The sequence below is a fragment of the Vombatus ursinus genome, unplaced genomic scaffold (genome assembly GCF_900497805.2).
Source record: "Vombatus ursinus unplaced genomic scaffold, bare-nosed wombat genome assembly UNPS02006020.1, whole genome shotgun sequence".
In the NCBI taxonomy this organism is placed as follows: domain Eukaryota; kingdom Metazoa; phylum Chordata; class Mammalia; order Diprotodontia; family Vombatidae; genus Vombatus; species Vombatus ursinus.
The window spans coordinates 7,091-21,612 of record NW_020945798.1 but is presented as its reverse complement, the minus strand read 5'-3'; the positions used below and the strand labels follow the sequence as shown (position 1 = coordinate 21,612).

Here is a 14,522-nt window from a genome sequence, read left to right as displayed (position 1 = left end):
TCAATGTGCTATTGTGGTTTTGAAAGGGAAATGAGGCTTTTTTTTTTTGGTGGGAGGAGGGAACAAGAATGGGGGAAAGGGGAGAGAGTGACGAAGGTACTAAGAAAACTAAACCAAGATTTAGTTATCTGGATTCCAGCCATTATTCTTGGCCTTGAAAGGTAGGGTTGCAATAGCCTGGGAGCCAGGCTTAAATCAAGGCTTAAAGATGGAGAACATAAACTCAAAAACGTTAGCACCAAAAGGGACCTTAGATATCACCCAGCCCAATTCCTTTGTGTGAAAGGGAAGGAAACTGAGATTTAGAAAGTGAAAGATAGGGGATACATTTACCTTACATTTCCCACAAAGGTGCTAATATGATGTGGGATCACAGGGCCTGGGATCAAATCCTGGCTCAGTTACTTGTTACTCTTATGATTTCGGACAAGTACTTAACCTTGTTCATCATCTGTAAAACGAGGAGGTTAGAAGAGATCATTCTTAAGGTCCTTTCCCTGCTCTAAATCTTATGATCAACAATCTAATTATATTTAAATATGAGAGAGGCAGGTACTCCTCCAGGGACGGTTGCATTGATAGATTCAGCGAGACTGAGAGGCTGAGTCCCTCATGTATTTATCAGTGCAGTGAACAGGCTTAGCCATAGATCTTATCTTCTACCCAAAGCCTGGTGTGATAGGGCTATTTCTTTGACTGTCTATTTTTTTTTCTTGGCACTTGGTACCAAGTTTCCCTTCAAGTGAACCTCAGGCCTAAGGGGAAAAAAATCTGGCTTCTCTAAATATGAGCTGAGGTTTGTCCCTTTCTTAAGGTCTGAAGGCAGCTGCCATCTCTGGTTCACATGACTCACAAGATATCCCCTACAAATGAAGATCAAGTATCATCCATTTTAGAGAATGGATGACTAAGGTACTGGTTGAAAAATCACCCTCCTTAGGCCACAAGGTGAGGTAACCCAGTCAAACACAGGTACTTTTCCCAGTGTCCAATCTAAGGATGGCATAGACTGACTTGGTTTGGGGTTTGGCCCCCAGGAAGGAGGAGGAGGAGAAAGAAACCTCCTTCTTTACAGAGGCATAGACCAGAAGTAGGGTGAGTGTGAGCATGATAAAAGTCAAGAGAACGTGTCAGATATGAGGGAGACATGTCAGAAGAGTAGAAAGAATAGTAGAAAGAGTCACAAAATCCATGTTATAGATGCACAGAATATTAAAGCTAGAAGGAGACATAGGAGGCCAACTGGTTCAACTCCCCTCATTTTATGATGTGAGGCCCAAACAGAGAAGCCACTTGTCCAAGGTTGCTAATACACGGCAGTATTCAAATCTAGGTCTTTTGACCCCAATCCTATTGCTCTTTTTACTATATCACACCGACTCTCCAGTGTTTCGTGGGCAGCTCTGCTTCTCATGCTAAGGTCGTATGGAGGATGTCCTTAAGTGTGGGCAAGGGACTTCCTTTTTGACCCTCTCCAGAGCAGGAAGAGCTAATGTTAGAGGTCTGAGGCCCAGGATACTGGCTGCTGACCCAGCTTCCAGAAGCAAGGTCTAACCAGATCAGAACTAGGGGCAGTAGCCCCTCCTCTCCCATCTTGAATACCAACCATTTCTGATGGCATTAATCTTTGGTAATGAGCAGGTACCAGCAGGTTCCACAGAGCCAGCAGGGGAGAGACAGTTTCCTACTTGCCCAACAAATTATCCTCCTCCCCAAGTGCTGACTAACTTTCTTAGATGAAGAGTTCAGTTAATTGGGACTCTGACAGGGGCTTTGATCTGGGTATACTCAAAGGAGAGGAGAGGCAGCTTGTCTTAGTAGAAAGAGCCCTGCCCTTGGAGTAAAGAGATTGCATTTTGCCATTAACTCACTGTGTAACCCAGGGCAGGACAGTTCCCTTTAATGGGCCTCAGTTTCTCAGTTTTTACCCTTTGGTAAAATAGAGGGGCTGGATAAAGCAATCTCTGAAATCCCTTTTAGTGTTGCTAGTCTGTAAGAGTAAGAAAGCTAAAGTGCCTAACTTCCAACGTAGGCATCTAGTTTCAGGGAGGAAAAAGTCCCTACATCATCATCATCCCTGTCCCTTCACATGTTAGACTGGGACTGCAAATCCTACAGCAATCATGGTCCTTCCACAGAGGCAAGAACCTAGAAGTAATATTCAGCCCCACACCTGCTGTGTGCACATTCAACCTGGATATTGGGTCTGACGTCAGAGTTACTTCTCTTAAGCTTCAGTTTCACCCCTAGTACTATGGACAAAGAAGGCCCCAACAGGTAGGAATTTCACCAGGAGGCAGTTTTGGAACAGTGAAAATTGCATTAGGAGTCACACCTGAGCTTTATTCCTAGCTCTGTTACCTTGGATATGCCCATTTACCTTGTGGAGACCCCATTTTCTCACCTATAAAATGAGGGAGTTTGACAAGATCAAGAGTTCTTAACCATTTTTTGTGTTGGGGTGCCCACTTTGGCAGTTTGGTGAAGCATATGGACCCCTTCTTAGAATGATGTTTTTTAAATGCATAAAACACATATGATTACAAAGGGAAGCAATTACATTGAAATGCAGATATTAAAATATATATATTTAAAAAATTAATAGACACCCCCAGTTAAAAATCCCTGGATTGCATGGTCTCTAGGGTCCCTCAAAACCTTTACAACTATGTGTTGCAGTGGACAGAGCACTAGGTCTGGAGTCAGGAAGACCTGAGTTCAAGGTTGGCCTCAGATACTCACTAGCTTTGTGACACTGGACTCTGCTTCAGTTTCCTCAACTGTAAAATTGTGATAACAGCACCTACCTCCCAGGGCTGTTGTGGGGCTCAAATGAGATAATAACTGGAAAGCGCTTAGCACAGTGCCTGGCACATATTAAGAGCTCTATAATATAAATATATTTAGAAATAATATATTTATAATAGTTATATAAATTAATATATATAATTATATTTATAATATGATATAAATAAGTATAAATATAATATAAAGAGCTAGCTATTAATATTACATTCATTCTGTCCTCCATATTTTATCACTCCATGTTCTAAAGTCTCTTCCAGTGCTGAAATTCTATGTTCTAAGGTCCTTCCAGCTCAGCATTTTATGTTGCATGTTCTAACATTCTGTCACTGTACTCTCTCCTTGGAGAGAGGGAGGGAAAGTAAACTCTGGGTGATGACTGGCTTGTCTACACATCTCCTTTAGGACTCCAGTCCCCGAGTCAAGCATCATAAGTAAGAAAGCAGACTGTACTTTCCACAGGACTCTGTGTGTGTGTGTGCGCGCTATACACATGTACCTAGCTGGGGCCATGAAGGACATGCAGGGTTTGGCTTGTACCTTTGCCTTCCCAGTGCTCTGTAGGATGTGCACCAGGGCTGACGCCATCTCCTCCTTGTTCTTGACGCTCAGCACAGGTTCCAGTGCGGAGCACAGAGCCATATAGTTGTTGGTGATATACTCAGCAAATTCCTTATACATCTCCATAGGGAGGATGCTGACAGTCTGGTATCGGGACTTGATACGGATCATAGGGCCAGGACTCTTGCCCTTAGGGTTGGGTGTCACTACAGGGTACCATTTCTCCACAAACTGCCGCCCCGACACTGAGGCCACGGCCAGGTTCACCAGCCCCAGGTAGTTGTTCTTGTCCTTTTTCTTCTTCTTGTCAGTCTCCTTGTACAAGTGCACTGTGATATTCCTGAGTGGTGGCAGATTGTTAAACTCAAAGTGTTCCCCCCAGAAGACATTGTCTGTCTTTAGCTTACATGTAGTCCGTGCATAAAGGACATCATCCAGGCACAGTTCACATAAATACTTCTTCTTGGCTGGGAGGTCCTTTGCTTCGATGACCCAGAGCTTCAGCATGTGCTCCACCCTCCGACTGTTGTCCTAGGAAGCACACGGATAGAGAGATTAGGCAGGGAGCAATGATTCTCTTTCCTCTCCACTATACACTCCAACCAACCCATAGGCAAATGTGGTCCTCCTCCTGTACTTTTTTTTAAAATGGCCCAGCTAACCAGAGTTAATTTGAGTCATAAAATGTAAGAGCTGGGAAAAAAAAAAAACCTTAAAACATATTACGTTAAAACAGAGAGCTTAGAATTTTGGAGCTGGAAGAGATGTTAGAAATGAGAACAAAGAACACAAAATGTTATAATTGAGTCTATGGAAAACAGAATATTAGAACATAAAACGAAGAATGTTAGGCCTATAATTGACCTTAGAGGTCATCTTGTCCAACCTCTTCATTTTACAGATTGAGAAACTAAGGCCCACAGAAAGGATAATTCATCTGCTTTGGCTGTCTGAAACTGAAATTGCCAAAATGTACTATGAATTTGGTATCAAAAGAACAGTAGATTAGTGGGTCTTCTATAAACCTCTTTCCTTTTACTTTCTGGATTGTCCTTAACTTCATGTCTTGAATGAGAAACAAATTAACTTAAGAAGACACATGGCCAACAATAATGTTTTGTGGAAAATTAGACAGAGAAGAAGTCATCTTTTTGGGGACCCAAAACAGTAAAGCAGATTATTTTAACAGAGTTGTATAAAAGGAGGTAGCAGGTCAGGGTATAAAGAAGAGCTGACTGAGAATCAGGGGATTCAGGTTTTAATCCTTCCTTATATCACAAACTAGACCTTGGTCAATTCATTTAATGTTCCTGAGCCTCAGGGTCCTCACTTGCTCAATGAGAGAGTTGGCTTAGATGATGCTTAAGGTCCCATCCAGTTCTAACATTCTATGCTCTATGTTTTCACATTCCACATTCTAAAATATCTTTCAGCTTTAACATGCTAATGTTTTCCATTTTCTTTTTTAAAAATCCCTTCTAACTCCAACTTTCTATGATTTTTCTGACTCCATTGAGTAGGACTTTTCATCCTACTCCTCAACAGTAGGGAGTGAGGGGGGGGAGACAGGGAGGAAAGGAGGGAGAGAGAAAGAGTGAGAGATTGCAAAGAATCTGAAATGGAAATCAGAGAGTTTTAGGGAGAATGGAGGCTTGGTAGAGAAAGGGAATGTTTAGAAAGAGCATCCACACTTCCTAGCAGGTTTTTAAAACCTCTGCAAGTACAATTGTTTCTGAAAGTCACTTTGGAGATTTCAACCATGGCTGAAAAACATTTCTCTCCCCAATAAATGTGGGGATGTCTAGGATGAGATAAGGCAGATAGGTGGCACAGTGGATATAGTGCTGGGACTCACCCTTCTGAGTTCAAATCTGGCCTCAGACACTTACTAACTGCGTGACCCTAGGCAAGTCACTTAATCTTGTGTGCCTCAGTTTTCTCATCTGCAAAATGAGCTGGGGAAGTAAATGGCAAGCCACTCTAGTATCTTTGCCAAGAAAACCCAAAATGGAGTCATGAAGAGTCGGACATGACAAATGAGTGAACAACAACAAAACTAGAATGAGACGCCAGGGAATATTTAATATCAATGTGGTTAATTTGATATTGTACCCCCAATCCCAGGAGACATAGCTGGAAAGGGACCTGGATGCCCAGTAATATGTCCAATCATGGACCACCATATATCTCAGGAGAGCACATTTTATCATCCTGTTCAGTCCTGTACCTCCACACAGAACTTCCCTTAACCCATTCCTGAGATAATCACTTCCTGCCACATTCTTGTGTTCTCTTCCTTGGCATCTCCAAACTTCTGTACCTCTGCAGATCTAATTTCAATCTCCCCACCTGGGTAGAGATGACATAGCCTGCCACCAGGGTTGAAATCTGACCAAAGCAGGGTGTTTCCCACAAATGGCAATGTGGTCCCAGGGGGAAGAGGAGATTCAGGGACCAAGCCACTCACTCAATCCCTGATTTTACCTTGTTCGGATGCACAGCTCGACGAAGGTTCTCCATCCATTTATCCCGCTCGGCTGCAGATCGGCAGGAAAAACACTTACTTCCTGAGGAAGTTGTTACCTGTGTGGAAAGGAACAGGGATGGTGTGATAACCAAACAGGTAGCTTACGTTTACATGCTGGCAGCTCCAAGGACATAGAATGCCTGGGAGATACACATGGGCACATACACATGCACACATACATACAGACACACATATGTGGAGGCGGGAGGATGCCCTCTTCCTTTCCTAAGGAACTGCCTTCTTAATCAAACATTCTCAGAATATCAAAAAGGGAAATGACCTTACAGATCACCCAATCATTAAGAGTTGGAAGGGACCTCTGAGACAGTTTAGTCTAAACCCCTTCATTTTATATATGAAGCACCTAAAGCTCAGAGAGGAGAAGGAAATCTATGAAGGTAACACAGCTAAGTAGAAATCCCTGAATTCTATCCCTGGTCCAGCACTATTGTTTCCTCTCTCATTTAATACAAAACTTCATCTTACACGTTGAGGAAACTGACAGGGCAGACCAGGGAACAGATTCACATCAGGTCTTCTGACTCTAAGATCACAATCCAACACCATCTGAAAGGATATTTACATCCGTTCATAAACTGTTCTCCTATCCATAAGTCTGATAAATAATATGGTCCATGTTGTTCTAATTTTCTTGTAAAATCTCTCTTTATATCTAGGTCACGTATACATTTTGACCTTATCTTGGCAAATGGTGTGAGATATTGGTCCATACCCAGTTTCTACCACACTGATTTTTAGTTTTCCCAACAATTTTGAGGGGAGGGAAGAAAAAAAAAAGAAATTTGCATGATAATTTTGTTGAATATTTGAAAGGAATAGCAAGTTATGCATAGCAGATTTGGAATTTCATGTACAATCATCTTTTTTGTTGTAATATGCTATAGAAATGTTTGTTTTATTCCATAAATTAAAAATAAAATAAAATAAAGAAAGGATATTTAGATTTCAGAGGTGTAAGGAGCTTAGAGCTCATGTAGTGCAGCCACCTCACTTTACAGATAAGGAAATGGGGGTTCAGAAATGAAAAGTGACTAGTTCAAGGTTACAAAGGTAATAGATAGCAGAGTCAGAATTCAAACCCAGGTTTTCTGATTCCAAATCCAGGTTGTTTTTCACTATACCATGCTGCCTATATGAAGGATTATGAACAACAACTATCACCATAATAATAATAATTCACAATTACATAGTGTTTTAAGGTTTGCAAAGTGCTTTTCTCACAACAATCCTGTAAGGTATTAGCAAGGGTTATGAATCTAAAAGTTATAGGATGTGTGCCTGGGAGGGGCCTTAGAGATGCTCTTATCCAGGCCACTTGTTTTACAGAGGAGGAGATGGAAGGGGAAATGATTGGCCTGGGTCACAGAGTTAATAAGTAAAAGAGACTAGAAGCCAGGTCTCCTGAGCCTAAATCTGGGCTGTTTCTACCACAGCACAACCCACCAGGGAAGAAAAGGGCCAGGAAGGAGCAGCAAAACAAAGACAAATCAAAGACAAAGACACACACACACACACACACACACACACACACACACACACACACACAGAGTCTCTCCTAGAGTCACAGCTCCCTAGCAGCTTCTGACTTGCTCTCCCATAAGAGATGCTCTCTTCTTCCTCCTCCACCAGCACCATCAATAGGCACCTGACTGGCAGAGGGGCAGTCGTGTTTTGGGGGCCAAGCACCAAGTCATGAGTTTGCAGGGACCAGAAAGGAAAATGCAGGACTCATTAACTTCCATGATGCAACTTATTTACATGAATATATCCATCCCTCAGATGGATGGTTCCACTAATTAAGCATAATTATCAAGGGGGTTCATCTTTCGAGAAATGATCTCATAGTGGGGGCTAAAGGAACTAATGGAGGAGAAAGAAGGAGAAGCCAAGTCACTGGCACTGGTCCATCCTCAGTGCCTGAGACGAGGAGCCTTTGAAGTCACTACTGTCTTCCTGAACGTAGACCCACTCTGAGACTGATTCATCAAGCCTCCTGTTGAGCAGAGCTCATCAGACTGGGGCCAGCCCAGCTCAGAGAGGATTTCAGGAGAGAAAGAGATTTATTTTATTTTATTTATTCTCAAGGTTCTAGAGTCATTCCTTTTTTTTTTAAATTTTTTTTAATTCATGGAATAAAATAAGAATTTCCATAACATAGTATAATAAAAAAGATGATTGCACATGAAACTGCAACTCTACTATGTACAATTTGCTACTCCTTTTAAATACATAATAAAGTTATCATGTAAAATTTCTTTCCCCCCCTTTTTTTTCTTCCCTTAGCCCCCAGTTGATTGGAATAATGAGGAAGATGACAGTAGCTCACTTTTCTATAGTGCTTTTTAGTTTACAAAGCATTTTTCTCCCTTCCCATTACTGTACTGTTCCTGTACTGTCATCCCCATTTATCATGGGAAAACTGAACCTCTTAGAAGTTAAGCAAGACACTTAAATGATAACTGCTTTGTTAACCTTAACATGTTATGTAAATGTCACTCATTTATACAGGAGTATAAGTTTATACAGTAGTAATAACTACAGTAGTAGTTATTATTGTTGGTCTAAATCTGCAGTTTCAATGGTGTAGGCAAGCCCTTCTATCAATGCTGATCAGCAACCATTCTACAGGTTACAGTCTTGGAGAGCGTGCTATAGCAATGAGAAGTTAAATGACTTGTCCAGGGTCACAGAGTTAATGTGTCAGAGATAAAATGTGAACCCTGGTCTTCCTAACTTCAAAACCAGATCTCTATGGGCTATACTAGTGATGCCAAACTCAAATAAAAATGGGGCCACTAAACTATGTATCAGGATCCCTGTAGACTTAGAAAACTACATATCTACATTATTGAGGACAGCTGGGTGGCACAGTGGATCAAATGCTGGGCCTGGAGTCAAGAACACCCGACTTCCAATCCAGCTTAGTAGGTGTGTGATGCTGGGCAAGTCATTTACCCTGTTTGTCTCAGTTTACTCATCTGTGAAGTGGTCTGGAGAAGGAAATAGCAAATCACTCTAGTATCTTTGCCAAGAAAACCCCAAATGGGATCATGAAGAGTTGGGTGATGAACAATAACAAATGTTCTACTGTATTTTTATTTATTTTGTTTAATATTGCATTTTAACCTAGTTCAGTGAGCAGTGTGTTTGACTCCTCTGTGCTGCCTCTCATAATTATCCCTGATTTACTTGTTACTTACACAAGATAAAATACATACTAAGAGAATAAGTTAGGATTTAAACCTAGGTCTCCTGATTCTATGTCTAGCTTCCATTCTCTTTTCCCACATTGCCTCCCTTAGAGCCCAGCCTTAATACACCATTCTACAAAAGCACTTATATATGTTATCTCATTTGGTCCTTAAAACATCCCTATGGAGCAGGCTAAGAATTAAAATGCCTATTTTACAGATGAAGAAAACTGAAGTTCAAAGACAGAATAAATGGCTCATCAGCACTGACACAGTTGAAGACAGCAGAATTCTCCTAAGGGCTCAATAAGGGCTCCTCTCCTTCTCTCTGGTTCCCTGTCCCATCCCAAGCCACGAGGAGCTCTATCGGGAAAAGGAAGCTTCTGGTCCTGAGCCTCCCTGAGGGATCTGACATCTTGGCCAAATGAGAGGCAGCCCTCCTGTCCCACTCCAGGTCAGGCAGGATAGAAAGAAGTTAGATTCTGCCTCTTCCACTTCAGCTGGAAGCAGTTTCTTTTGGATTATTTTCTGCTGTTCCAATGGCATCAACTATTCTTAAGTGATGGGAGTGAGAGAAGAGACGCCCCTGCTTTCTGTTTTCCCTTGATGCTCTGCCACTAACCATAAATTAATTATTTTCTTTTTTTTTTCTCTCTTCCTTCCTTTCCACCAACTCTTATTATATGCCAGATGCACAGACAAGAATCTCACAGGAAGAGAAGGCACGCAGGGGGTAGAATATGCATGCACAGGAGGGCCAGCATAGATGCCATCATGTACAAAGTACATGCACTGACGGACACAAAGCACTGTGCTGGGTGCTAGAGAAGATGCTAAATTTTGACAGGGCCATGCTATGGGGCATGACACATGTTTTAATTACTATGATATGAAACAGAGTATCCTAACTGCCAAAGGGAGGTACACAATGATGTCTGAGATAGGAAAAGGAAAGGGTTGTTATTGATTTGGTGGGAGGGGGTATCATGGATGATTTCTTAGAAGAGGCATCATCTGAGCTGGGTAAGATTTCACCAAGTATGGGGGAGGGGAGATTTCATGTGCCAGGAACGACATGAGCAAAAGCATGATTCAGACAAGTTGGGATACATAATAGGAGAGTGAGTGATACAGTTTGGTTGGAGCACAGAAAATCAAGGCTCACAGGACATTAGACTTAGAAACCATCTTGTCCAACCTCTTTATTTTACAGACAAAGAAAGTGAGGCCCAGAGAAGGGAAATAATTTACCAGAACTTACACAAAAGAGTGAGTGGCAAAGCCAGGATTTTAATCTCAGGTCTGCTAACTCTAAATCCAGTCTTCTTTCATGACTATGCAGCTACCTCTACATGCCTTTATTGAGTATGAGATAAATTTAGGAAGACAGAGTGAAGATGGATTATTGGCATGGGGGTGGGGGAGGGGGGAGGGAAACCTCGAATGCCAGGCTAAGGAGCCTGACTTTTATTCAGTAGGCAATAGGGGACTTGCAGGTTTGGGGGGGCAGCTAGGTGGCACAATGGATAGAGTGCCAGCTGGGAGACAGGAAGACCTGATTTTAAGTCCGGCCACAGGCAAGTACTAGCTGTGTGACCCTGGGTAAGTCATTTAAGCCCTGTGCCTCAGTCTCTTCAACTGTAAAATGAGGATAATAATAGAACCTACCTCCATAATGTATGGAGGATCAAATGAGATCAAATTATAAAGCACAGTGCCTGGCACATAGTCAGCACTGAAAAATGTAAGCTGTTATTAGAGGAGGAGGAAGTGTAAGAGAGGCCACTGGTAGGCCAGACAAGAAAGAAGATAGCACCCAGGGGATTCCACTCTTCCCTCCTGACCTGGAGCAATTCCTCCATTCCAGGATCTTACCTCAAAGCAGTAGTCCTGGCCCAGGATGCTGCTATGAACAGGCTTGATCACAACTTCCTCCTCCATGCTGAGATCCAGCGCCTCCACTGCGCTACTCGGACTGAGCAAGGACTCGTGGGACCTCGATTCCTTCAGCCTCGGCATCAGATGGGATCTGGATGGGCACGGACAGGGGAAGGGAAAGACTATTAATTAATCCCATCCAGGGACATCCTAGCCTCTTCTCCCCAAATGTCTACACCCTCACCTCCTCACTCCCACTTTACTGCAGCTTTCTGTGAGAAAAGCTGCTTCCATTTCTGATGGAAAGAACACTCGAGTCAGAAAGATGGGAGGTCTGGAATGGACTCTCGATGAATTCACCTAATGACGCAGTTAGCCAATGACACAGGTAGCAAGGATTGATTCTTGTTTGGAAAGCCTATCCATACTTCACTGGATTGGGGGCTGGAAGGGACCTTAAAGATCATCCACTGTTTCCCAATCTTTTCAAAGATGCAGACTTTTTAACATTAAAAAAAAAATTCAAAAACATCCATTACAATAGCTGTATGGATCAGGTGACCGAGAAAATATATTACAGGGCTTGGACATCCTACAATAACTCCCTCCTCCACATCTCCCTTGCACTCTGCCCCCTCCCTCAACCCCCATCATTGGTCTGCTGCTCACAGGATGGGAACCACTTGATCTAGTCCAGGGGTGGGAAACCTGTGGTCTTGAGGCCACATGTGGCCCTCTCAGTCCTCAAGTGCAGTCCTTTGACTGAATCCAAACTTCACAAAACAAAACCTCGTAATAAAAGAATTTGTTCTGTAAAACTTGGACTCAGTTAAAAGGCTGCACCCAAGGACCAAGAAGGCCACATGTGGCCTCAAGGCTGCAGGTTCCCTACCCCTCTAGTCTAAACCCTTAATTTCTTAATTTTGTAGTAGCTCAGAGAGGTTAGGGGAACTGCCCAAGGTCACCGAGCTATCTGGGATTTGAGCTGGGATTTAAACCCAAGTCTTCTGATTTAAAATCAGTTTGTGTGCCACTACATCATTTTTCAAGACTGTAGGAGAGGCTGCTGGGGCAGGAATTGGGTGTGGCCCTTGGTGTGGGTGGGTAGAACACGTCATTTCATGCACATGTAGACAAACACAAACACACCTGGGAGTGGGTGAGGAATGGTGCCATTCAATCAATCAGGCAGGGTTCTTCCTCTAAGACCTTCACATTATCTTTACTGGGAATTTCCATTTAAGGTTCCTTTCCATCTAATCTCTCTATAACTTGTCTATACCTAGTTATTTACATGTCATCTCCCCCATTAGAATAGGAATTCCTTAAGAGCAGGGATTCCTTTGCCTTTCTTTGAAGCCCCAGGTGCTTAGCATAGTGCCTGGCAAACAGGAAGTTCTTAATAAAATACTTGTTGAGCTGACTAAAATGAAGGGCTCATAACCTAGTGATGGTCTCTAATACCCAGTTCGGACATTCTGAGATTCTAAAGGCCTCAGCAGGCTGGGCTCCTGCCCATCTCTCCCAGGAGGGGTGTGCCAACAAGACAGAATCATAGAACCATCACACAGAACCTTTGTAGCTGAAGAAATCTTAAGAACATAGGATATTAGAGATCATCTAGTCTAACACTTTCCATATTAAAGATGAGGAATCAGAGCTTGTGAGGAAAAGTGGCAAGAAACACAGTGAATTTTAGTGGCAGATTCAGGAACTGAATCCAAGTTGTCCTTCAGCCTAGTGCCCTTTCCACTATATTTACTTGGCCCATGTAGGGTTCCAGGCTAGGACCTGCTTTCTATCTCTTATATCTATAGGTTCCATCACCCTCTGTGCGTGTTTCTGAGAGAAGGGCATGAAGAGAAAGTTCCAGTCTGTGCCTTGCACCCACACTTCCATACCTGGAAGGAACTTTGAGAGGTCATAAATCTTCCTGTTTATAGCTTGTCTGTACATGGCAGTTTGCATGTTGTCTCTCCCACTGGACTGTGAGCTTCCTGAGGGCAGGGCCTGGCCCACAAGGAGTGTTAGATAAGCGCTTGTTGATTTGATTAAGTCAGAGACTACATTTGTGAGTTCTTACCACTCCCAGCTCTAAAACCTTAGAAAGTCCACATTCTTGAGAAACTCCAGACCCTCTCTCTCATAACATGCACCTGCTCTGTAAGACATATGTGACCTTCCCTGTGCCAGACCAACCCAGGACCCATAGGAGCACTAGGGAATCTCCTCTAGTTTTGGTTGGTCCAGGGGCCCCCAGAGTCCAGAGGATATGGCTCTCCCTGAGAATCTAGGAGAACCCACAGGAGTTTCTGAACCAACTTTGTGACATGGTCTGGGGATGTAAACTACCACTATATCCTTATTTTAGCCTGTCTGGTTTGGCCCATCCCAGACCACCAGCCCATAATGGCAGGAGACAGAAGGGCTGACACAGCCCAGAATGGACTAGAGTTTTTTTTTTTTTAACAAGTGTTTCACATCTGTCCCTTCTTCTTCACTGCTGCCACCCTACTCAAACCCTCACTACCTCCCACAATGATTATTGTAATAATAGCACATTTACATAGCAATTTCCTTACAACATCCTGAGGAGGTGAATAGTGTCAGTTATAACCATCCTTATTTTATAGATGAGGAAACTGAAGCTCAGAAAGGATCATGGGATTGTAGATTTAGAGCTAGAAGAGAGACCTTAGTTTCAAGCCTATCCTCCACCCCTCCTTTTACAGATGAGGAAACTGAGGCTCAGAAAGGGGAAAGGACTTGCCTAGGATCATGCAGGTACAAAGCAAAAGAACTAAGAATCGAACACAGGTCCTCCTACTCCCAAATGGGTGCTCTTCCCATTACATCATGGCTGAACTTAGTGAGTCTCATGCCTTTCCTGAACTAGACAGACAGCTCGAGTCTTCTCTCAGAGGGCCCATTGGTCAAAGTAGCCTGTCAACCCCCATCTACAACCAGCTCCTTAGCTCTGTGATGATCTCCCTGAGCACAGGTCCCCAAGTGTTTACAGAGAGACAATGATAAATAAGGCCCTATTGGCTTCATCGATTCCTAGAAATTCATTTGCGCCCTTGCCCCCTAAGATCTCCAGACTCCTCCACAAGGAAACCCACTGGGGCAAGAGGGTGGGATCAGGGGCAACTGGCTAGGGCAATGCACCTGGAGAATAGAAAGGTCACCCAGAGGAGGAAGATAAGTATGTCTGTCTCCAAATGTCACTGCCAGTGAATAAACCATTTGTCATTCACACCCAGCAAGTCCCCACTTCTTAGACCTTACCCTGAGATGGCACAGTCCCTAGGTCTATCAGAAGTCAGAGAATCAAAGGATTTAAGATTAGAAGAGACCTTAGAGATCACCTTGTTCACCTCTCTTATTTTACTGAGAAGAAACCTGAAGCCCGGGAAGGAGAAGAAGTGTGGCCAAGGTGACATAAAGAGTAGCAAAGTAATAAAGGGAGGGAGGAAGGAGGGAAGGGAGGGAAGGAAGAAAGGGAAGGAGGGAGGGAGAGAGGAAGGAAAGAAAGGAGG

The 14,522-nt window shown here is 43.1% G+C and overlaps 1 protein-coding gene across 1 annotated transcript; it reads right to left on the bottom strand.

Moving 5' to 3' along the window:
* Positions 1-365: 365 nt before the first annotated feature.
* Positions 366-11,292, bottom strand: LOC114032935 (disabled homolog 2-interacting protein-like). Its single transcript, XM_027848394.1, has 5 exons — positions 11,228-11,292; positions 10,981-11,134; positions 5,851-5,949; positions 3,346-3,897; positions 366-451 (listed from the first exon to the last, which is right to left on the bottom strand). The coding sequence occupies exons 1-5, from the start codon at positions 11,275-11,277 to the stop codon at positions 398-400; spliced, it is 909 nt and encodes a 302-aa protein (XP_027704195.1). The 5' UTR covers positions 11,278-11,292; the 3' UTR covers positions 366-397.
* Positions 11,293-14,522: the final 3,230 nt, after the last annotated feature.

Bases quoted from the DNA above. Each gene is read 5' to 3' on its own strand.
- LOC114032935 (XM_027848394.1), bottom strand. From the start codon at position 11,277: ATGGAAGCAGCTTTTCTCACAGAAAGCTGCAGTAAAGTGGGAGTGAGG. The intron at 5,950-10,980 runs GTAAGATCCTGG...CTTTCCACACAG, and splicing joins GCCAGGACTACTGCTTTGAG to GTAACAACTTCCTCAGGAAG. The intron at 452-3,345 runs GTACAAGCCAAA...CTCGTTTTACAG, and splicing joins AGAGCACTGGGAAGGCAAAG to ATGATGAACAAGGTTAAGTA.